Source organism: Chrysemys picta, chromosome 1 (assembly GCF_011386835.1).
Source record: "Chrysemys picta bellii isolate R12L10 chromosome 1, ASM1138683v2, whole genome shotgun sequence".
Lineage (NCBI taxonomy): Eukaryota > Metazoa > Chordata > Testudines > Emydidae > Chrysemys > Chrysemys picta.
In genome coordinates, this window is record NC_088791.1 from 120,636,312 (window position 1) to 120,661,596 (window position 25,285).

At 41.8% G+C, this 25,285-nt stretch overlaps 1 protein-coding gene across 45 annotated transcripts in view; it reads left to right on the plus strand.

Moving 5' to 3' along the window:
- The first annotated feature begins 521 nt into the window (after window positions 1–521).
- The window catches only part of C2CD5 (C2 calcium dependent domain containing 5), a 107,425-nt gene continuing 82,661 nt past the window's right edge, over window positions 522–25,285 (plus strand). For 29 of the 45 annotated variants that reach the window (XR_010592894.1, XM_008165631.4, XM_065568456.1 and 26 more), the window contains exons 1-6: window positions 863–1,101; window positions 11,175–11,261; window positions 14,874–15,045; window positions 16,838–16,933; window positions 18,219–18,374; window positions 22,792–22,987. Coding sequence is in view for 44 of the 45 variants with exons in the window: in XM_008165631.4 (XP_008163853.2) it covers window positions 1,012–1,101; window positions 11,175–11,261; window positions 14,874–15,045; window positions 16,838–16,933; window positions 18,219–18,374; window positions 22,792–22,987 (797 nt within the window). In the remaining variant the exon portion in view is untranslated. Of the gene's footprint in view, window positions 657–862; window positions 1,102–11,174; window positions 11,262–14,873; window positions 15,046–16,837; window positions 16,934–18,218; window positions 18,375–22,791; window positions 22,988–24,539; window positions 24,665–25,285 lie in introns of those variants that run through there. The other 16 variants (XM_008165635.4, XM_065568531.1, XM_042848777.2 and 13 more) reach the window with 3 other exon arrangements.

Genomic DNA, 25,285 nt, shown 5'->3' on the forward strand with positions numbered 1-25,285 from the left:
GTGCGTGAACAGCCCAGGACGGGGGTTCTCACAGCAGAGCAGGGTAAGGCTGGCTCCCAGTGTCGAGGACTGTCGTGACCTAGCAGATCACCAGTCCATATAACACCAGGAGAACGTCACAGATGTATTAAAACTGACTGGATCTTCTGGGGCTTACTTCTGTGGCACCTGCGAGCAGAGATACTGCTCACGGCCTGGCATTTCATGGGCCGTAGGGGCAGCGAGGCTCTTTTGCTACCTGTGCTATTAGCGTGCGGGAGGCTTAGGGACAGCAGCAAGCTGGAGCGATTTCTCTCTGCCAAAGAGCACTGAGAAGGGTACACGAGCGGGGGCCCCAGGGAGCAGATACGGAAACATCCCTCCCCACCTTTCACTTTGCCTTGCCGCATCCCACCCTCCGCACCCGCTCGCGTTAGTGTCCTGGAGGCTGAGAGACGTGTGATGTTGAATCGATGATGCGGCATTCAAGCACATCGCCTTTCTACCCAACAGTGTAAGCCCGAGCCTCGCTCGTGGCCTATCGACGATTCGGTACTCGACACCATCGCCTTCTAGCCAGGTCTAAGTCCGTACGCAGGGCGGCCGCCATTTTGGTTTAGAGGAGGAGCGGGCCCCCTGCTATTCCTTTCAGTGGAGCACGCCGGGAGGAGGTGAAGGTGAGCGGTACCTTGGTATGATACAACGGTGCGAAGAAATAACCTTCGATAACCGTTGGGCGCGATTAACAGGCTCTCTCTTAGTATCACCCAGCAACGCCGGCGCATGCGCCCGGAAGACGACTTTTTCTCCCAATCGGGCTGCATCGAACGTTTGCGCATGCGCGCGGGTTCATGCATGCCCCCCTTCCCCCCCCTTTCAAGGGCTATGCCCGTGGGCGCTCCGAATGGAGGGGAGTGAGGGACTTGCTTACCGTTGCCCAGCTTCGCGCATGCGCACGTCGCTCCGTTACCGTTCCTTGGGACACAAACACGCTGCTCTTGTTGTTTTCTCCTTGCAGCTGGGGGCAGGAAGATGCCGGGGAAGTTGAAGGTCAAGATCGTGGCCGGACGCCATTTGCCAGTGATGGACCGAGCCAGTGACCTGACTGACGCCTTCGTGGAGGTGTGGGGGAAGGGCAGGGGCGCGGGGTTGCTGTTGATCTCTGGGGCGGGGCGGGACAGGGTTGTGCCTCGTGCCTCCCACCCCAAGGCCACGCGGAGCTGGAGGTCTCCAAGCACCTGCTGCCAGTCTCACCTTGCCCAGTGCTGCTCCCCCAGCACGGTCACACCTCGGAGTTCCTCCCTGAGGATGGGGCACCCGCCTGGCAAAGCGTGGCTGTTGCAGCCCCCGTCCCGTGCATCGCTGGTGGCAGAAGTGGTACCCTAGTGTGTCACCAACTGGTGATGCTGCAGCTCAGTCTGTTGATGCCCCAGTGGGCCATAGTGTTTTGTTGTCATGCAGTCGGTGTATCACCCCACATGGATGTTGTGAGGTGATAACCCCGTGTCACACCAAAAGATGTGATGATTTTGTGAGTCCTGAAAGTTTTTTGTTACCTGTTTAAAAAATGTGCGAGGTCGGCTGCAGGATGAGGCTGATAAATTCAGGATGGCCCTGGACCAGAGGGAATGGACTGACATCTCTGCTTAATCTTTTGGCTTTACTGTGGTATGGATCTGAACAGTGGCTTTAAAAATGGGTTTGTAGGGTTCTAGGCCCCATGTCTTCTCAGCAGTTTCTAGGTTAGTAAGAGGATTTGTTCTTTTAACCGTCAGCCTTGGGGGGGATAGCTCAGTGGTTTGAGCATTGGCCTGCTAAACCCAGGGTTGTGAGCTCAATCCTTGAGGGGGCCATTTAGGAAACTGGGGTAAAAATGTGTCTGGGGATTGGTCCTGCTTTGAGAGGGGAGTGGAGTAGATGACTCCTGAGGTCCCTTTCAACCCTAATATTCTATGATTCTAACTCTAAATGCAGTCTGAAAGGCAAGCTGTGTATGCTTTCTGGCTCATGTGTAAGGCTAAGCTTTAATCATGGGTATTTTTAGTAAAAGTCCTTGACAGGTCACGGACAATAAACAAAAATTCATGGTCCATGACCAGTCTATGACTTGTACTATAAATATGCCTGACTAAATTTTAGATGCTCCTAGGATGCCGCTGCTCTGGGGGGTCCCAGGTGCCGATGGCTGGCCCTGCTCTGGTGGTGAGGGCTGACTGCCTCCAGCCGCCTGCTGCACCGAGGCCCCCGGGGACTGCTCTCCAACAGTCTCTGGGGTTGCTGCTCTGGCTGCACCCAGGGCCGTCCACCAACCGCTGCTCAGGCTGCCCCGGACCACTGCTGTTCCAGTGGTCTCCGGAGCTGCCCCTGGGAATACTGCTTGGCTGTGCCTGGGAATGGTGCTTGGCCAAGTGGCTGGTCCCAGCGCCGCTCCAGCAGTGGCCAGCGCGGCCAGCCCTGGGGCCGCCTGAGCGGCTGGTTCTGGGGTCAGCTGCATTGGCCGCTGCAGTAGTCAAGGAGGTTGCTGAATTCATGGAATCCATGACTTCTGTGACCTCGGTGACGGACTTGCAGCCTTACTTATGCAGTTCAATCATAAAGATTCTGGATTGGAACTTAATGAACAATTCTGTTGATACATAAGCCATAATTGAATCCGATTCAGTATCCAATACCTGTTTTGGTTCTACCATACAAGCAAGAGGAAGGAGTAGTAAAAACAAGTTTTAACCCAATGTCACTCTAAATATACATACAGAGCAGATTAATTGAGTAAGAATATGCCAATTCTACAGAGGCACCTCAGAGTAGAACTGCATTTTAAGGCTGGTACCCTTCTTTGGAAATAGAAAATAATTTCATTTTTAGTGAGTGAAAAATATGAGAACACAACTTCAGCTGTACACTTTTTAATTGTTCTTTTGTAAGTGAAACGTATTTACTTTTCACAAAGTATATAACACAAGGAAAATTAGTTTCACGCTTCAACAATGAAAAATGTCTTTAGTATGAATAATATGATTCCTCTCTTGTACAATTAAACATTTCTGTGCTAAATAATTTATAATAATTAAATGCCAAAAGCCTAAGACTCAAAATCCAGACATTTCAAAACCTAAAAAGACACTTTCAACATAAAAATCATGGGTAGTACATAAACACCTAATGATAATTTAAGCCCTGATCTCAGAATAAGACCCAGATGGGAAGACCCTTGTTCCAGAAGTGAGCTCCATTGACTTAGAAAAAAAAACGAGGAGTCCTTGTGGCACCTTAAAGACTAACAAATTTATTTGGGCATAAGCTTTTGTGGGCTAGAACCCACTTCATCAGATGTATGAAGTAGAAGATACAGGAGCAGGTATAAATACGTGAAAGGGTGTGGGTTGCTTTACCAAGTGTTAAATCAGTCTGACAAGATAAATCAATTAACAGCAGGATACCAAGGGAGGAGAAATAACTTCTGAAGTGGTAAGAGAGTGGTCCATTACAGACAGTTGACAAGAAGGTCTGAGTAACAGTAGGGAGAAATTAGTATTGGGGAAATTAAGTTTAGGTTTTGTAATGACCCAACCACTCCCAGTCTTTATTCAGGCCTAATCTGATGGTATTTGCCTTCATGGATCTCTTTACAACCTTTGGGCCGTAAGTCCTGATTCAATATGGTGCTTAAAAAGTGCTTAAAGTTAGGCACTTGCTTTAGTATCCTGTTGAATCAGGACCTTAAATTAATACTGGAAGAAAAAAATTTAAATCTTGTTTACTTCATCACAATGGTCTTTATGTACTTGTTTAGTTACATTGTTTAACTTTTTTAAATCCATTAAATTCTTTTTACTTTTATAGTTTGTCAGTTTCACTTTTTAGTTCCTAGTGCCGCAGTGTTTGGGTTTCAAACATTGCATAAGTATGATTATTTTATAAACAACTATTTCTATTGGAGTTTAAAAAACAGTTTGTGAAACATTATTGTTGGTTTTATACAAGCCTGTTTTTGCCAAATATTGGGACAAATTTACATTAGTGTTCCTTTCACTTAGTGGAGAGGCTAATATGTTTTATGATATTCCCTAGTAACAATAATTTCATTAAACTTCATTTTCAACAAGGAAGGTAGGAATAAAAAAATACTACATATGTTGAACTTAGCTAACTTAATAATGTTGCTGAAAGCCTTTAGTTTTCTTTTTAATAATTTTATGCTTTAGTGCTTGGTTCTGTGATGTCAGTGTACAGTTGATGCTAGTCTTTTGCTTTTAATTTCTCTGGGGATTTGAATTAATAAAGCAAAAAACTTGCTTGTAAAGACTTTTATCTGTGGCTGTTTGGCATATTTTCTTCAGCAGATGAACTTGTACATTTGTGTTACTACAAAGCTGTGCAATTAACTACTTGTATGCATCTATGTGGTACATCCGTTTTCATTGATAGAAAATTGATTTAAGGTTTTACTACTTAGACTGCTTAGTCTTACATTTTCTTAGAACCATAGCTTTAGTTATTTTAAAACCTGTTTTAGAAGTATTTTCTGTTTTCAGACAAAGCCTATGCCACTCACTGAGTCTTAGTTAAGTCTGATCTTCCTGTGAGCTTTGAATTGGCAGACCCTGCACTCCCCCTCCCTCCCCCCCCATGAAGCCCCATTGATATGGGTTTGTCTCTACAGAGCTGATTGTGGGAACAAGATCCAATGTTGTGATACTGCATTTATTTACAACTACTGTACTATCAAACAAAATTTGTTTTGAGTTGCCATATAGAAAATGTAGTAGCAATATGCTACGCTTTTTTTGGTTTTCATACAAACGTTTCACACAGAGATATAGGAAGAGCTGTTTAGAGCTTTCACGGTGAAGATGAGCAGTTTGAATTAGATGTAGACAGCATTGTAAAACCTTTGAAGGATTGATTTGTGACGACAGAGTTGTGGAAGAGGATGATGAGTTTAGCAGTGGCCTATTGCCATGGTTCTCAAAGGTGGTCCGCCGCTTGTTCAGGGAAAGCCCCTGGTGGGCTGGGCCGGTTTGTTTACCTGCTGCATCCGCAGGCTCGGCCCCTCCCTCGTCCCGCTCCGCTTCCCTCAGGCCCCATTAGCCTGGAGCAGCGAAGAGCGGCCAGTGGGAGCCGTGATCGGCCGAACCTGCGCACGCGGCAGGTAAACAAACCGGCCTTGCCCCCCCAGAGGCTTTCCCTGAACAAGTGACGGACTGGCTTTGAGAACCACTCACCTATTGGATAGACAGGGAGGTGTCAAATGAGTCATGTAAACTAAGGCAGTGGTTCTCATTTTTTTTTCCACGGACCACTTGAAAATTGCTGAGGGTCTCAGCGGACTACTTAATGATCTTTCCAAATGTTGATTGTACTGTTAGCTAACTGTTGTAAAGCGCTTTGGATACAAGCGCTATATAAAAAAAAAACCTTAATAATAATTGTTTTTTTGTTCTACAAATAAAAGCACACAACTCATATTTTAATATCAGCAGTCTTACCTTTCTAATGCGATGGATGTGCCCCTCTCCCCCACTGCAGCAGCCCCCGAGCTGGGGCTTGGAAGGAGGGGGGGGGATCTTTCCCCTGCCACAGCTGCTACAGAGCTGAGGCTGGGAAGGAGGACCGTCTCTCCTTGGCAGCCGCAGCCCTGGAGTTGGGGAAAGTCGCCTCTTTCTCTGGCCGCTGCAGCCCTGCATGTCCCATATGCCCCCCACCCCCTCGTCTCACTCCACTGCCCCCTCCCATCTACCCCGTATCCCCCCCCCCAAGGCCACCTCACCTTACATGTGCGTCTTCTCCAGGGTCCAGGCACCTAATTTGTGGAGCCATGCCTGCGCGGCTCCACTAATTAGGTGGATGGCCCTTCATTCTCTTGTGTATGGCCGCCCAGTGTGCACCTTAGAGGGAACTATCCACGGACCACCTGAATGGAGCTCGCGGACCACTGGTGGTCCACTGACCACAGTTTGAGAACCTCTGAACTAAGGAATAGGAGGTTGTAGTAGTTCAGGCAGAAGATTACCAAGACATGAATGATGGTTTTGGCAGTAGAAATAGAATTTGGAGAACTTATAGAAGAAGAAATGAAGATTTAGCAATAGCCTTGAAAGGCAGGAGGAGGAAGGAGAGAGAGTTATGTCTCTTACTGCTGTGACTTTTGTGTTGGAATGCGATTGTATCAGGAGTACAGTTCCAGAGTAATCACTTTTAGTTATTTTGGAGCATAGATTTGTGGAGACAATATATTTACAGTCCGCATAAGGGTGTATTTGATTTACTTCACTAGTCAGGAAGACTTGACTTAATCATGGATTTCTACATAAAAGTGCATTCTTGTTGGTTGTTATAACCTTAATACATATTCTTCACAACTCAGAGATAGATGTAGGTTTTATTTTTAGAAGGTACACACTATACATTTTTAAAGTGATTTATTTTGAAAACTTTTCAGATTAGTTTTACAGCTGTATCAGAAAATGAATGATTGTTTGGTTATTTCATTTACCAAAGGTAATTGAAGCAGGTATTTATGAAGTAATTGGGAGGTTGAATCTCTAATTCAACAGGTTAATTATTAATATTTGGAGGATTTTCTTGCCATGCTGTATTAGGAGGAGAACATCACCAGACAGACATTTAAATCGTTTTTTTTTAACTAAAACAACAACGTTATGTATTCTGGATTTTTTTTCTTCAACAGCAAACATATAATATTTTAACAAAACAAGCAGATGAATTTTTGAATTTAGTAAAACATTCAAGTTTTTTAAAATCAGGTTTGTTTTTGTTTTGTTTTTAACTAAAATAGTTAAATGATTTTTTTTTTTAAATAAAAGTTAAATAGACTATGTCAGCCAGGTCAACATGAGAAGCTTAAAATATTGGCTTCTGCAGCTAACTCAGTCGTCTTCACCTTCATTTTCCTGTTTGTTCATAATCTGGAAAAGAAAAACAAGCTTTCCTGCTTTTTCAGGTCCCAAACGATTTCTCAATTTGGAATGAAATAATCCAAGGAAGAAAATATTCTTTCTATGCTGGCAGAAAAAGCTACTGCTGTAAAAAGTGAGATTATCACTTCAACAGTCTCTGAATCCAAGTGCTTAAGTGACTTCCACCAGCTCACTGGTGTGACTTTCTTTAAAACATCATCAGTAAACATATTTCTTGAATGGTTCTCCCTTAGCTCTGAAGTTTATTATAGTTGGCATTAGGGAGGGATGATTGCTGGATGTCCATGTCATAGCCCACTCCTCTTCTTCAGCAGTTAAGGTTTGAGCCTGCTACTGAGTATTGAGAATATTTGCAAGAAAATGAGCTGGAGATAGTGCTTGTCCCATTCGTTTTTTTAATGCTTGTAATTTAACTTTGTCATTGCATATTTCTCTTTTTAAGATCTCGCTCAGTTCCTTCCAATTTTCTACAGCGACAGCAATAAAAGCTATTTCCCTGCATTTTGTTCAAGGCTACAGAAATAGGCTTCAGGGTACTTAACATGTGTTCAATATTTCTTTTAAGCCCAATGTTGAGAACTTTGGCTGTGACAGTGCCATCTGGATACATTTGCAGCATTGTCTGTGACCAAGGAGTGTACTAGACATTTGAATTTTTTTTCACAGTTTGTTATAGCTTTTACTGCTACTTCTTGTCAGTATTCTGCTGTGTGTGCATTTCCTGATGATGTGTCAGTTGTTTCTGTAAGGAAGATATTCCCTTCTTCTGTTGTCACACAGGCACATATAACAGGATCATTGTGGACAAGACTCAATTTCACACTCTAGATCGGGGGTCGGCAACCTTTCAGAAGTAGAGTCTTCATTTATTCACTCTAATTTAAGGTTTTGCGTGCCAGTAATACATTTTAACCTTTTTAGAAGGTCTCTTTATATAAGCCTATAATATATAACTAAACTACTGTTGTATGTAAAGTAAATAAGGTTCCAAAATATTTAAGAAGCTTCATTTAAAATTAAATTAAAATGCAGAGCCCCCCGGACCGGTGGCCAGGACCTGGGCAGTGTGAGTGCCACTGAAAATCAGCTTGCATGCCGTCTTTGGCACGCGCACCATAGGTTGCCTACCCCTGCTCTAGACCTTTTGCACACTGCTCAATTTCTCTTTCATACACTTTATCCAGCAATTTGCCTGTGACATCTGCTCTGTTGGGTGGACTGTATCCTGGTCTTAATGACTGAACCACGTTAATGAAGTGTGGGTTCTCAATCATACGGAAAGGAGAGTTTGTTGCATAAACAAACTGAGCAATTTTTTCATCAATTACCTCTTTTTGTAATCTGCTGGTTCTTATCACAAACTTATCTATGGTTGTTTCTGGATAATGGAGTTTTTTTTTTTTTTCTTTTTGCTGCAGTTGATATACTGTGGCTATGTGACATACATGGTGTGACTGAAACACTATCATTGGCAGATAACTCTGAAAATATACAAGCTGATGGTGATCTTGAAGGTGGATAGTCTTCAGAATCCTGTATGTTGAGGATGGATTCTCCTAAACAAAATAAGTCAATGCATTTATTTAATTATTATTACCATACTGCTCGTTTAGTATTACTCCTTGCATTCACTGACACTCAGTACTACTTTAAAGGTGAAATTGTAAAAGGAAGATCTGCCTATTTCAGCTATTTATTTTTTATCACAGCTGCATCTAAAATGATAGTACCATACATTATATATATTTTGCTCAAACATGAGAATTCAAGAATAGTTCAGAAGGAAGACAGGCAGTCCTTAAGAAAGAATATGAAATGAAAAAGTTTACCAACCTGAAGATCCTGCATATTCAGACATGTTCCTTTCATCATCTTCAACGTAGCTTCCTCCTGAGAAGGAACACTTCTCACGATGTTGGTTCATTGGGGCAATGAGGTCTTGCATTTCTTTGTTGCACTGTTTGCATTTTGCACGCATGCCTCTCTTACCCATAGGTAGAGGAACTTCATTAAAATATTCCCAAACTGGGTCTCTTTACGGCCTGTTGCCATTATAGGTTTTCCCTTCTAGTGAGAGAATGGTATGGTAGATCTCAAATCAATGAAGGCTACACTCAGAAAGACCTCAAGACTCCTGGAATATGCTGCTCAAACAGTTTCACTTTTGTTTCTACTACCTGTCCCTCCCTTCTCACATTTATCTCCAGACTTCTTCTCCTTGTCCAGATCTATTCCACCCCCAACAATCTCCTATTCATTGAACTTTTCGAAACTTTGCACTTTTAGAGAGAGGTAAGGGATTGACTCTGTGTACACAAATTTGCAGAGGGACAATAGCATTGAGGTCTGTTATTTCTCACCTCTATGTATTATTTATTTATTTAAAAACATTTTTGCTGTTAACAAGCATGTTATCTCTGGAGACACAAATCCACAGTTTGAGAACTGCAAACTTAAGCATCTCTGATGGTATCTTTTAGACCAGAGGAGGGCCTGCTCCTGGCCTGGGAGGCTCACCCTCAGCCCCTCCCCTGCTGTTCACCCTCCCCTGCAGCCTCAGCTCGTTCGCTCTGCTCCCTGCGCAATGCTCTGGGCAGTGGGGCTGTGAGCTCCTGGGGCAGCACAGCTGCACAACCCAGCCTGACCCGGTGCTCTGTGCTGTGTGGTGATGGCGGCGTGGCCCGGCTCCATCTGGGCGGTGCAGCTGTAGCACCGCTAGCCACCGGTGCTCCAGGCAGCACGATAAGGGGGCACGGAGCGGGGGGGGGAGGGTTTGGATAGAGGGCAGGGGAGTTCGGGGTGGTGGTCAGGGTATGGGTGTGGATGGGGTCGGGGCATTTGGGGGAGGTCAGGCGGTTGAATGGGGGCAGGGGTCCCGGGGGGGCAGTCAGGAAGGAGGGGGGGTTGGATGGGGCGGAGGGGGCAGTCGGGCAGGGGTTCCGGGGGCAGTCAGAGGACAGGGAGAAGGGGTGATTGAATGGGGCAGGGGTCCTGGGGGGGCAGTCAGGAATGAGAGGAGGGTTTGGATGGGGCGGCAGGAGTCTGGGGGCGGGCAGGGGACAGGGCGCAGGGGTGTGTGGATGGGGCAAGGGTCCTGGGGGGGCCGTCAGGAAACAGAGGGGGTTGGATGGGCAGGAGTCCCGTGGGGGATCAGATAGGAGGTGGGGGCCGGGCCACGGGCCCTCCATACAATTTACAAAACCCGATGCGGCCCTTAGGACAAAAAGTTTGCCCACCCCTGTTCTAGACTGAGTCCCATTGGGTAGATAGAAAGATTAACCTAAATAATCTATACAGAAGCCCCTGGAACCCTATGAGATTGGGTCCCTAATCCATGAACTATTGGAACTCATTTACAAAACTTTTCTTAAACATTACATGAATATATTGTCTCATACTATAGACTTAGAATTTATAATCCTTATAAATGAATCCTGATAATCTTCAGAAGTTTTAGAGCTAGGGCACGCCTTTCGGGGCTTGGAGCTTCAGCCCCGCTCCTGCTGGAGCACCAGCAGGTGCACCCCGCGGTGCAGAACTCCCAAGACCCCGCCCTCCCCACTGTGCAGAAGCTGCTACCCCACCACCCCACTGCAAGGCAGAGATCCCGAGTACCCCCAAGCTCCGTGAACCGCACTTTAATAGTAAAAGAGGGCCACCCCTGCTCTACAGTTTGGCTGATGGATAGCTGTAGCTTGTGAAGATGTTTTTAACCTTTGTTTTTCTGTGCTAATATAAGGACTTCCAGTATTGTGTTCCAGTTGAGTAACAAAGCCTCCTCTGTTTTAAAAATGCTGTGTGGTGCCACTGTGAATACTTCCTGAAGTGCATTAGTTCTTGAAGAGTGTACAAGTCGTTAACCAGGAGTCTGTCTAAACTGGACTATCTGGGAAGAGCTCATGCTGTGAAGCAGTAGCCCCGAGGCTCAGTATCGGAGGCAGTGAGTCTGCATGGCCTACTGTGAAGAAAGAGTGAGAAGCATCCGAAGAAGTGGGCTGTAGCCCACGAAAGCTTATGCTCAAATAAATTTGTTAGTCTCTAAGGTGCCACAAGTACTCCTGTTCTTTTTGAGATGCCCTGGGGCTCTGACACACTAACGGGGTTCCTCCAAGAGACTGTTTAAAAGCTGGGGTATAGCACAGATCCTGTGGATCTGTGACAGTAGCTAACTAGCAATATATTTGGGAATAAATTACTAAGTACTAATAAATGATATTCTTTTATTTGTCATTGAATGTTTGCTTGTATTTTTAGGTAAAATTTGGAAATACCACATTTAAGACAGATGTGTACCCCAAATCTCTCAATCCTCAGTGGAACTCAGAATGGTTTAAATTTGAGGTAAGTATTTTTATAAAATGTCATCTGTGTATATTTATATGGATATTTGATTTGGAACGTTTTAGTCAAATAATTCTGGTCTCAAAATAAAATGTGTGCGTTTGGGAGTCAAAGTATTGTAAAAATAGTTGGTAATATAGAAACCTCTCCTGCAAACACTTCTAAAGGTAGTCCTCACTTGCAGGAACTGTCCCATTGACTTCATTGAGAGTTGTTGTGTAAATACAGGTTTGCAGGATTGGCTCCATGGATTTTTATCAGTTGAACCAAGCATTATGCAGTTGATACTGTAGTTCTAGAAATGGGTGAAGTTGAAATAGGAAAACAAATTGTAAGATGCTAATTAAATAGGCTTCTTTCAAGTACCCACATAGTTAATAAAAATGCAATAAACAGGAAGATTTAAATTTTAAATATGAAAGTGAGTTTGCTTTTGATGTTAGATTTATAGTGAAAGAAGCAGGCAATTATCTGTCTTCTGTATTATTTCTTTATCAGGCATCACATTTTAAAAAGTTACAAAATTATAAAACATTGTAATGTTGGGGCTATAAAGCATTGTATCTTCCCTATTTATCAAGCACCCTCAACTATCACTGTCTTCAAAAGTTGCTATGAGCACTCAGTATTTTTCAGTAGGTCTTCATCAACTAGCAGAACCATACCAGTTTACTTTAAGCTGAATACAGCAGCATCATAGTTGGCTTTTGACATTCTGCTCTGAATAAAACACTTGTGTTGCATTCTTATTATTTCAGTAATGCCAAAATAAAAAGAGAAAACATGATTACTCTTGAATGGCATAGCCAATGGTATTTAACCTGTTTAAAAAATGATTACTCCGTAACATACTTACGTGTTAAGTAGTGTTGGGGAATGACATTCGAAGATAACATGACATAAATGTCTCTGTATTGTACTTATATATAGTGAGAGAGTGGTTGGTAATGTTATAAATATTTAAGACAAATATAAATTAGTGGGATCAAATAGTGCTTTCCATGGTGATTGCTAAGGTGTAGTAATGTGAAGTGGAAGCATACTTTAATTCAGCTTTCACTTTTATACAGTAACTCTTCACTTAAAGTCGTCCTGGTTAATGTTGTTTCGTTGTTATGTTGCTGATCAATTTGGGAACATGCTCATTTAAAGTTGTGCAATGCTCCCTTCTAACGTCGTTTGGCAGCCGCCTGCTTTGTCCACTGCTTGCAGGAAGAGCAGCCCTTTGCAGCTAGCTGGTGGGGGCTTGGAACCAGGGTGGACCAGCAGCCCCCTATCAGCTCCCCGCTCCCCTAAGTTCCCTGTGTAGCAGCTGCCCAGCAGGCTAGTAATTGCAGATGTCCCTCCCCCCACTGCCATGTGCTGCTCCTGCCCTCTGCCTTGGAGCTGCTTAGGGTTACCATACGTCTGGATTTTCTCGGACATGTCCGGCTTTTTGGGACTCAAATCCCTGTCCGGGGGGAAATCCCAAAAAGCCGAACATGTCCGGCAAATCCGGCGCTGCTGGGCCGGGGGCGGGGCCGGGGGCCGGCGGTGCTGGGGGGCCGGGGGCCGGCGGTGCTGGGCGGCCGGGGGGGGTGCGCCGGGCCGGCGGTGCTGGGCGGCCGGGGGGGGGTGCGCCGGGCCGGCGGTGCTGGGCGGCCGGGGGGGTGCGCCGGGCCGCCGGGGGCCGGCGGTGCTGGGCGGCCGGGGGGGGGGCACCGGGCCGCCGGGGGCCGGCGGTGCTGGGCGGCCGGGGAGGGCACCGGGCCGCCGGGGGCCGGCGGTGCTGGGCGGCCGGGGAGGGCGCCGGGCCACCGGGGGCCGGCGGTGCTGGGCGGGTCGGGGGCCGGCGGTGCTGGGCGGGCTGGGGGTGCTCGGCCGGGGGCCGGGGACCAGCAGTGCTGGGCGGGCCGGGGGTGCTCGGCCGGGGGCCGGGCCCTGCACCCCAGGGCCCGAGCCGACCCAGGCTGGAAACGCCGGGGGGGCCAGCCTGGGCCGCGCCTCCTCCCCTCACACCCCCCTTACTTGCTTCAGGCTTCCCGCGAATCAAATGTTCGCGGGAAGCAGGGGAGGGGGCGGAGGCTTTGGGGAAGGGGCGGAGTTGGGGCGGGGCTGGGGGCGGGGCCGGGGCCCCGTGGAGTGTCCTCCTTTTGGAGGCACAAAATATGGTAACCCTAGAGCTGCTCCCCCAGACTCCTGCTTGCTATGCGGAGGGGAGGGAAGGAAGAGGGGGGGCTAATGTCAGGGTGTCCCCCTCCACCCTGCTCCTGCACCCCGCTTACCCCATCTTCCATAGAGCAGGGGGGACACACCAGGGCTCAGGACAGAGGGAGCTTGCAGCCGCTGCAGTCTCAGCAAGCTGATCCAATTAACAAGGCAGTGTACTTAAAGGGGAAATGTGCATATCTCCCTCCATTCCTGCTGCCGTGTGGAGTGAGAGCGTTAACCCTTGAGGGCTCAGCCAGTTGCTAGTTCATCATTTAGCAGTAAGGGAAATATTGCACCCTCTGACTCCTCCACCGCAACCAAGCTTCACAATCATCATCACTGTGTACCCGTATTAAATTGATGCATCTGACGAAGTGGGTATTCACCCACGAAAGCTTATGCTCCAATACATTTGTTAGTCCATAAGGTGCCGCAGGACTCTTTGTTGCTTTTTACAGATCCAGACTAACACGGCTACCTCTCTGATACTTGACAGTATTAAATTGTTTGTTTAAAACTTATGCTGTGTGTGTGTGTGTATAGTCTTTTTTCTGGTGAAAAAAACCCCTCATTTACATTAATTCTTATGGGGAAATTGGATTCGCTTAACATCTTTTCGCTTAAAGTCGCATTTTTCAGGAACATAACTACAGTGTTAAGTGAGGAGTTACTGTACTTTGATTTTGGGGATTTGCTACTTTGGGGGTGTGAGGAAGAAGAATTGTCTAAGCTTTGTGGAGTGAAAATTTATTCTGTATAACAGAAGTGTCTAAATTCTGTCTTTTTTTGCATGGGAAAGTGTGTTTGGGGGAGAAATGCAAAAGAACAGCATTGAAAAAATGATAGCAGAATTCCGCATTTCAAAGAGTGGAATAACAATAACTACTTTAGACATTAGTAGAGTTTTATGTCCAGTTTACTGAGTTTTTCTGTAGGATGCATAGAAAGCCATCCTTTACTTACTTACCAACCACTAACCAGTTCAAAAACGCAAAAATGCTATGTAAAATCAGAACATCAGTACACATTTTTATCTTTATCATGGTGTGTAGTACAGCTGTTGTAGTTGAAGGTGTGAGAGTTCTTATTTACGTTTTTGATGCTTCCTGTCAAAAATAATTTTTTGGGGTAAAGGGAGTGTGTGTTGAGACTATGAATAAAAATGATTAAATGATCGTTTTAAAAGTGTGCGTGATTCATGCCTTGCCTGCCTGTGGCTCTGATGTCCTTTAGTAATGTGGTCACTTTGGGGAGAGAAGAATCCATTAGTGTATTGTTTGTATACAAGACACAATAGTTAAAAATTTTATGTATAAACATATTATTATATATAACTACACTCTCATTCTTTTATTTTCCTCAGTTGTTTTCCTGCAAAGTTTCCTTGTATTGATTAAATACTGAAGTTTTATGTATTTCTAGGTAGATGATGAAGACCTACAAGATGAGCCCCTGCAGATCACGGTTCTTGATCATGACACCTACAGTGCTAATGATGCCATTGGCAAAGTGTACATTGATATTGATCCTTTGCTCTATAGTGAGGCAGCTACAGTTATCTCTGGATGGTTTCCAATTTATGATACCATACATGGTAAGCCTTATTGACTTTTTTAAAAAGAAAATTGTTTTAGATGTAGTTTCTTTGAAAGGTGGAATATCTTCTTTTTAAGGATGTCTTCAGCAAGTTTGTAATACCCTAGCATTGCTGTCTGAAGTGCTGCTCCTTTTGACATAATTTGAAACACAGCTCCTGTGTAGTCTTTACAGTCTGGTAAGTAAATATGTGATTTAAAACCAATGACAAATTACATTGTAGGATACTTTTCTTTTTTTTATTGCAATAACAATTATATAGTACAGTTGAGATGTCTCAAATTATGTCACAGGAATTTATTATTGGAAGATAGCATCTGGCAGAATGTCCTTCATGAAATTTCAGAAAAGTGAAAAAATTGACAGAAAATGATTTAAATGGTCACCACTAAGGTAGTTAATGCTTAAAAAACAAAACAAAAACAACAACAAAAAAACTGTGCAATTACCAGGCTGTTGCTGAAAATGTGTATTTTTAAGAAGGCTATCTGTTGTGTGTTCCTTCTGGTATGTTTGGCCAAGCTTTATTTGGGATGAAGGGAGAGGAAGTGACAAATTTTCCACAGAAAGCATAGGATGAAATTCCCCTTTCCCTACAAAAAGTATCTTTCTAGTCCTACATGCATCTGTTCAAAATATTTTAGAATTGGGGTGAAATGGAAGTTAATAGGAATTTTGCCATTGATTTCAGTGAAGCCAGGATTCCACTCCAGGAACAGAATGTAAGCATAGACTGTAGAGTTTTTTGTATAATGTCCTTTTTTTTTATTTTATACTACATTAAAAAGTTTTACATGATTGTCAATTTACAGCTAATTATTGTTTTCCACCAAAAATTGGTTATTTGAAAAGAACTGGCTTTGGAGATTACTCATGTAAAAGTGATACACAGTATATCACTGACTTTATATTGGAAAATAAGCAAAAGGCTGAGTTAGATTATAACAGTGAAAATTTAATGGAGTTCAGATAGATGTCTGGATTTGTGGTCATTGTGAATATGTGAAGAAAAATATATGAAGATGCTATTGTGATGGGCGTTCTGTCTGTACCAGTGTAGACACAGTGACTTCTGAGAGAATTGGGTCAGGAGGCCCAATATCAAGAAGGTCCCATTCAGTCATTTACATCTAGTGTTTTTGTTCACTTTTTTTGTACTGTGATATCTTCAACATGAAAAGCTATAGTGATGTGAAGTGGTATTGCGCAAAATGATTTTGTTAGTCAAGAAAAAAATTAATAAGAATGAGGAACAGGTCAAGATTGTGAAGTAGGCACTGTAGGTAAGAAGAGAAAAGAAATCAAAGCTGATGATTGTTCACTGAAGAAATGTAGGTTTATTAAAAAGTTTAAATTCTGGCTAAAAAATTAATCTTTGTTTGAAAAACGAATTGTCAAAATAATACCTCTTGATTGTGTAGTTCTTTTCACGTTCAAGTGTTGCAAAAACATTAATTTTCAATACACCATTGTGAGTAGGTATTAAAATTCTGAAATGACTACTGGGTACCTTGACTAGAATGGACTGCGGAGAGTAATTCTATTATGGTCTTGAGACCATTTTTGAGAGGAAAATTCTAATATGGGGTTTGAAAACATTGTAACAGAAATATTTAGCTTCAAGTTCTTTGGAGAAAATATATATTGATATTTTGATTCATTATGGAGTATACCTAACTTTAAAACTAATAATTAAAATGTCAAATAAATTAAATAGTTGAGAAGATTTTATTCTTTCTATTTCTTCTTTCTGATCTAAATTTCACCTTCCACCTCTTTTTTATGGACAGGTATCCGTGGGGAGATCAATGTGGTAGTGAAAGTAGACCTCTTCAATGATTTAAACCGTTTTAGGCAGTCATCCTGTGGAGTCAAGTTTTTTTGCAGTGAGTAAATAAATTGTTCTCTTGTGTGGCAATGTTTTGGGTTTTTTAATTTCTGAATATAAAATACTGGACAGCTGAGAAATTAAATATTCCCAAATTAAAATAAGTGTCTCTTCTAGATAATAGTATGGATTCATCATTGTTAATTGAGTCTTGTGCTCTGTTATTTGTATCTTCTTTGTGGGTAACATTTCTTGAGAGGAAATGCAAAGTGCATTTTTTTTCCTTCCATCAGTCAGGAAAAAAATGTTATTTTTCTTCAATAAAATGTTTATTCACAGTAGTGACACAAATCATGCTGTATTTGCAGTGAAGCTGTGAAAATATGTAGTTTTCATCCTCCTCCTCTTATCTCCATAATTGTTAAAATGTTTCTTTTCACAGCACATTTTGACTAGCCAAGTACCAGGTCATTTATGTATGAACAAACTGATTTATGGCTTGATCCAAAGTCTGTTGAAATCAAGAGAGAGTGGAAAACGCATTATCTGCAATGATCTTTGGATCAGGGCCCTTATTTGGTCTATTGTATAAAGCCCCAATTCAGCAGAGCTTAAGTCAATGTGAGTTAAGCACAGGCTTAAATGTTTTACTGATTTGGGGCCTAATAGTCCAGTGAAATCCCAAGACACATTTTGAGGCCCAGATAGTCCTGGGTACAAGTCTGTGGTATGCCAAAACTAGTGAAAAATAGAGTTTTGAGCAGCTGCAGGTGTGTGTCATTCTTTTCAAGGCTGCTTTTCTATCCTTCTAGTTTCTGTTCCCTTTCCCCATTCCTCAGCTCTCCTTCAAGGCCAAGTCCAGATCACACTAAAGCCAGTGGCAAAACAAAAAGTCTAATTTGAATCTGGAATTGCATTACTGTTTGGTTATATAAGAACATCTGCAGCAGACCATTTCTTTTTTTAAGCAACTCCTTTAAAGTATCTCAAATTAATTTATTCATCTAATATTTTTTTCTGGTTACTTAAGATACACACATTCGCAGCAAAGCCTATTTGTGAATATGTGCATGTAATGTTACTTTGTGTGCATATTCATAGGTGTACTATTGAAAGAGCCTTATGAGTGTATATGTAGAAACAAGGGTACAACTTCAGGCAGTAATTCCAGCAGGCACCGTAAGATCCTTAGTAAAACTCTTCAGGTATGCCCTAAAATCTGTTGTGAAGAGAATCTGATATGGATATGAAGATGGCTATCTAGGCGTATTTTTTTTTAAATTCCTATTTAAATACTTCACTTCTAGACTTGTATATTACATATTTATATATCTTTTCAACAGCCACATCTATTCCAAAGTGTTATAGAGCTGTAGTAATTCATGGATTTGTGGAAGAGCTGGTTGTTAATGAAGACCCCGAATACCAATGGATAGACCGAATCCGTACTCCAAGGGCATCAAATGAGGCTAGACAGAGACTTATTTCACTGATGTCAGGTATTAATAAATAAATTCAACCTGTAATATTGATTTGCTGCTATTTTTTAAAGTCTATAGTTATTTATTAATTATTAAGGGAGAGGATGTGTATATTTTAGTTGTAATTTATTGACCTCTACCAGGGACAGTCACTGATGGCCATGCACACTGTCGGTTCTGCCTTGGTGAGAGCCATGTGCCAGACTGTTGCTCAGTTTGTTGGTCATTCTCAGTGGGGAAAAAGAAGTCCCAGGAACACCTGTTCAAAGCTATAACTCCTTGAACAATCCATGAGGGGAACTGAAGACACCAAAGAGAGAAGATCCTATTCCTAGAAGATCTGACTCTGCTGAGTCTGTGTCAGCCTGTGCCCCATCAACTGGCATGCACCTCCCAAGGTCGTTATTGATAGAAAATCCTTGACACCATCAGACAAAGACCCAGCATCGAAGACCATCTTGGTATTGGCTACCACCGTGGCACCAAAGTCTGGTACCATCATCTCCTGGCAAGGGGGTTTGACCATTGTGGAAAAATCATTGCTTACGATTCCTTTCTTTCCATAAGGAGAGAGCTAAACCTTTGTACTGCATGGAACAAAGTGCTAAGTCCACTCACCAAATAGGGAAAAGTGATGCCTGCTAGTTTTCTGGTTTGGTACCGAAGAAGCGTATATAGACATATTCAACACTCATGCCTGAAAATGCCAGTAACCAGCAACTGTTGGTATCAACATTGACATCGATACTATCAATGGAATCCCTAGCAGTACCTCCTGATTCTAGGTTGGAGAAGTTAACCACATCCCTGTCACTGCTGTCAGCACCAAGGTTTCCACTCTTCGCACTGGTGCATATTTCTGACCTCAGGATTGAAGTCACCTCATAGGTTGGCACCACCTCGCAATGATGTCCATTCTTTATCTGGGACACACCCTTTCTCCTCCATCCAGTAAGGAGCTTTCTCCCCTCACATCACACAGGATACTTCTGCTGATCAGAGTAATTTTAAAGTTCCAGTGCATCCATCTCTAACACGGCAATAGCCTGGTCAAGCCCACCTCAACCAATTTTACCAATATACCACTTCGGCACTATTGAGAACATTGGAGACCTCCTTTTGGGAAATCCAGGAGATGGTCTCATTCCTATCATTCAAGCCCCTTTGGCATCTACTTCCAGGTTATGGATGTGAGTGACAGGCAAAGTGATGATGTCCATGGTGGTTGAAAAAGAAGGTGGGGGAGGAGGGTTTGGGGCAGAAGATCAAGAGCTTTGTTTCAGTTACATTGAGCTTGAGCTGGTGACTAGACATCCATGAGGAGATATCAGAGAGCCCGACTGAGATTTTTAGTTTGGGTAGAAGACAAGAACAATAGAGATTTTAGACTTTATAGGGGCTGTAATTGCTGCCAAATCATGGAAGGCATATTTTCCCAAGGATAGATTTTTCTCTCCTTAGATGATGATCACCATAATCAAATCAAATCCAACTACAGTAAGAAACTGTCTCAAACTTCTAGGCCACACATCAACTTGCTTGGACACAATCCCACTTGTCAGACTTAACCGACATTCCTTACAAGGCTGGCTGAAGTCAGTATCTTACCCTTCAAGACATCAAATGAGGATGCGAGTTGTGGTCCTAGCTCTCATCATATCAGCACTGAACAAGTGGGTAGACCCTAAGAATGTCCTTCCTCACCTCGCTGCTACAAAAAAAGTGATCATAGATGTATCAGATGCCAGTTGGGGCACCTATTGAAGACCCAACCACCAAAAATCTTTGATTATATTCTGCATTTAATAAACTCTGGACTCTCATTCAGTATCATCAAAGTCCACCTTGCAAAAGTCTTGGCATACCACCCTCCCATACAGTCATGCTCAGCTTTTTTCCCCAACACCATGGTTCTGAACTTCTAACTGGGTTTCTGCACACCTTCCCACCAGTGAGAGAGCCTTCTCCAACCTGGGATATCACAGACAACAACATCTCTAAGAACCACAGTTATTATTAGGTAAATAACTGTTTTAAATTACTGTCATCCTGGTCTTTCCTCACCCTTTCCACCTCATTTTTCCATTTGCCACTTATTGTGTCATGTTAAATTTAGATTACCCCTGTCCTGAAGAGAGTGCAATGTCTTCACTTGTTTTGTGAGGGGCACAGCACATTTTGAGATATCAGAAAAATAATATTGTGATAAGACTAAGACATGTCTGCACAGTGTTTTTTGTAGATGTGATTGATACATATAAAGAGGCAGTGTGTGCAGTGTTAGAATAGAAAAGGCACTTAGTGGGGATCTAGTCAGTGTTGGTCAAATTGTAATTGTGTCCTGTTTGCTTTTTTAAAATTTAAACTATGTTGTGGGTGAATATATGAATAAATCAGTCTTTCACCTGTTAGGATATGGCTCATGTCCAGTTTCTGAATAGAGCTGGTTTGATGATTTCAATTAATTTCTTCTGGGATGACCATTTAGAGCATAAAACAACCATGTATCATTTGGTACTGTTGGAATTTCAAAGGTCATTTTGGATTGCCCAGCCAAGTGAAAGTCCTTCTCAAAACGTCAAATGTAGCTAATGAGGTGTGAAAGCATAGGACTAAACTGTTTGCTTACTGGTGATCTTTGGCATGGCTGTGGTGTAAAACAGCCCATAATAGTAGCATTCTGTATTGAATAATGTTTCATAGTGCCATCAACAAGGTACATGCTTTATAGTTAATAACATCTGATACAGGATGTTATTAACTGTATAGCATGTAGCTTGTTGATTTATAAAAGGGACAGTTTTTGTACATTTTATGAAGCATTAAATGTGTGATGAATGTAAAATTTGATGTAATTTCAAATTTAATATACTTTTATTGTACTCTTAATCATATGAGAGAGAAATTTAAATAAAACGATGATATACTAACCACTACATACTAATACCTAAATTACATTTTTCCGTTAAAAATTTTTTGTTTGGCAGATAGCCTTGGAGATTGAAGTACTCGATATATCCACAGAACAACTATAGCATAGAAATTGCCTTCTTCATGTTGCCCTTACCTTATGACTTAACCCTGACCTTGTGGGACAAATCACTTTAGAAGATTCTCTCTCCATGCCCATTTGATCCTGGCATCTCTGCTATGGTTAACAAGAGTAGCAATTGTAGTAGTGTGTTTTGTGAGGCTGATTCCTGCTTATGAAGAACTGGATTAAAACTATTAATAAATATGTAAATTACCTTAGGGATGCAATTTTATTTATGTAAAAAGTCAATTGATAAATGTTCCCGTGAACTGCATTTTTTTCATAATGGTAAATGCACTTACCTACAAATTTGATCAGATGCCATATATGCAGTAGTAGAAATTAGAACATGTGCATCTACAGTTATAGAGAAAAGTGAAGTCAAAACATTGACACTGCATAATTCAGTTTATTTACAACCTTCGTGAAAGAAGCAAAAAAGTGCAATTTTGTTCCATTGTTCTATACTATTTGCTAATTATGTCAATTTTCAGCATAGTGTAGTCAATTGAAAAACACTGTTGTAATGCAGTCTTGCAAAAGGGCCAAATTCAGGTTCCTACAGCAAACTCAGCTCCGTTTCCTGACTTGTGTACAGTAAAGATTTTTCATTTAATACCAAAGGAACAGTAGAAAAATAGTCAGAATATGTTTTGCATGATGTCGCATCTATGTATATGGTATAAATACATTAAGGTAGGAATTGAAAAGGAATGAAAACCATGACATTAGGTTGATCTATGCTTTTATATGTTTTGGAAGTTTGCAAAAGAAAAAAGGAGATTAAGGATGTCTATCCATCCATTTATTTGTTTGAATTTCAAGGAAGTTTGAGGCCTCTATGCATTTCATAGTGATATCTGGATTATTTGCTGTATTACAGAGAAGCTAGAAACTTCAGTGTACTCCAGCACACCCAACTGTTGTGATGTCTTGCTCATATCCTTTCCCACAAAAGAGAAATGAAGGACCTAATGAACACTTAAAAAAACAAACAAACATAACCCTCTTCAGACCTCTTCTTTTTTTCTTTTTTGTAGTAGTAGTGCACTAGACCCGGCTGGGGGAAAAAAAAGAAAAAAGAGAAATGTCAGAGAATTTTACAGTCTTTTTTTCAATTCCTACTCTTGGCCATTTTCTAGAAAGCTCTACATGTAAGTGGTTCAGATGTACTACTAATAAGATCACAGAATTAAGAGCCTTCAATTTGCAGAGGAAGTTTGTGGCCATGTTTATGGTATAATCATGTGGTATGTTATCTATTAGCCAGTTTTCCTACCCTGAAATTATTACAAATATGAAGAGGGTCAGATCCACAGAAGAGAATAAGAAACATCCTCTTTAACATGTTTGCCCTATATCTAAGTGAGATGTCAGTTAACTTGTATTTATTTTTTGTAGGTGAACTTCAAAGGAAGATTGGCTTGAAGGTACTTGAAATGAGAGGGAATGCAGTTGTTGGTTACTTGCAGTGTTTTGATTTGGAGGGAGAATCTGGACTAGTAGTACGAGCCATAGGAACAGTCTGTACCTTGGATAAAATAAGTAACACAGCATTCTTACCTGCATGTAATTCCCCATCTAAAGAAATGAAGGAGTAAGTATGAGTTAGTAGATTGTAATGGAGTGAATTTCATTTCTTTTCATATTCATTCAGTTTTACATATCCAGTGTGTTTTCCCAGCGTTTATTTCTCCTTTACTGTTTATTCTTGTCTGTAACTTGGTTTATGTTCTGCAATTTTGAGAAGATGGACATTAGATGTTGCAGCAGTAAATCTTGGCGAGAAAGATGTTTTTCTATTAATTCCATAACTCTTGCATTTGCAGTCATAGCATTGCACATTCCTGTGTTGTGATCTGCCAACCTCTAGCTGGTAAATAGTTTGCACATGCAAATAACATATTTTTTGTTCATGGGGATCTTTCACAATACTATGCATTTCTTAAGGGATTTGTATTTTTAGCACTTTGTTTGAGTGTCTTTGCTGTGTATTCATGAAAGAAAAGATAAGTATATTTGAGTTCAGATAGTTGAGTGGCTCAGGAGATGCAAGGACATCCTTGAAGTCTTTTAATCATTTTAGTCATTGGTTTTTTTTTATAATCAAAACAAATTAGGCTATATTGTACACTGACTGAAAAAGGTTTCACGATGAGGAGTGTGGCTTAATTCCAGTTGTTCACTTTGGCTAAGTCAACACAACACAGTTTGAATTCAGATTTTTAACAGGAACAAATCAAATAAAATTAGGAAAATTCCAGTGTCATATTATTCTGAGGGCGGAAGCATTTACAGTTCTCAGTTGCCACTGTGAATACATCAATTTATTTGTTATGGCATCTTGTGTATATTTTACACAATTACTAGACGAAAAGAAGAGTACAAAAAAGTATACTTCTATGTAACATGTCCAGATATATATTGTTTGAATTAGGTCATTTTATTTTAATGATACAATAACTAAGATTATTATAGTCTTGTAATTATTATAATGCAATCAGAGCACTTTGTATGAGGCAGCAACAATACCACTGTAGAACTTCCCCAGCAGTGGAGTCTGGTTATTGGTCTTATTTAGAATTATTAATTTAATTTGTATTGACTTGTGAAACACAACCATCATCACAGAGCTTCTGAGCATATTAACAGCATTAAAAACACAATTAAAAACTACACACTGGCTGCAGTAGCTAGCAATTTAAACATCACCCATAAATCGATAGCATTCAATCTTGAACAGACGACAAAAAACATTATCTTAACCCATGTATGTGCAAGGTGGTTTAGCAACTTGCGTGCTGGATTTTGATAAGGTTGTTTTAACCAATCTGTATGGTCCTGCCCAGAAGTGTGAGTGGGTTTCAAGACCAGCAGGTTCTACTCACGTCTTGCTATTATCTTTATTAACCTTAGCCTTTAATGCCAAAGATTCAATAATATGTTAACAAGTTAATACTTAGCTGTTCCCCTGCTCCTTTTGATTTCGTCTTGACTCTTGCATGCTAGGAATTATAACTCTTAGAGTCTGCTTAAAGAATAAGAGATCTCTGCTAACTAGCACTCCCTGAAATCATTTTTAACATAACTTTGCAATCTGTTGTATGTATTGTTTTCTTTTCTTCCACCTTGGCTGCAAATTCTCTCAGGTCTCCGCTGGTTCATCCGCCAAGCCATGGATGCCGCTCGACTCACAACAGCCCAATTCACACTGCTTCTGGCTCACGACTTACCCAGAACTTCTCTCTGTCTGTTCCCACTCTCATCTACACTGGTACGAGACTACTCAGACTCAAGAGCTGGGGAGAGGCAGGCCACAGGCACAGTGGTCGCAAAGTGCAGGCAGGCAGGCAGTGTAGGCAGGTACCACCCATCTTTTCTCCCTCTTTTTCTCACTGGGAGTCCTTCTGCTGTCAGTGGAGAACTACTGCTATGTTCAGCTGCTGAAACAAACTCAATAGTTACTTGGAAGAGTGTGTGTTTCCTCAAAGTCTCTTCCACAGAGCTATACCTTTCATTTCCTTTAAAAAAAAAAACAACCCCCCAAAAATCATACATCTGAGTTTAGTAACATCCATCAGGTACAGTTTACAAGTCTTTCTTACTAGTCATAATAGGAAACCATGATTGGGCTTCAGATTGCTTTCAAGTGTAATCCAAATATTACCTGATTTTTTAAAGCGTTAGGAAGGGTTTGTGTCGCTTTGTGGAAAAGACAGTACTGGAGAACAGGTAAGGAAATCTGCACATAACTGACATGTTTGTCAATACAGTTGTATTCCTTAAGGTTTTTCTCTTTGCTTTGTTTTTAGCTGTGGGCACACTGCTGATGCTATAGGATAAGGAAACATTTTTTTCTTAAAATGTGTGTGTATACATAAATATACGTGTGTGT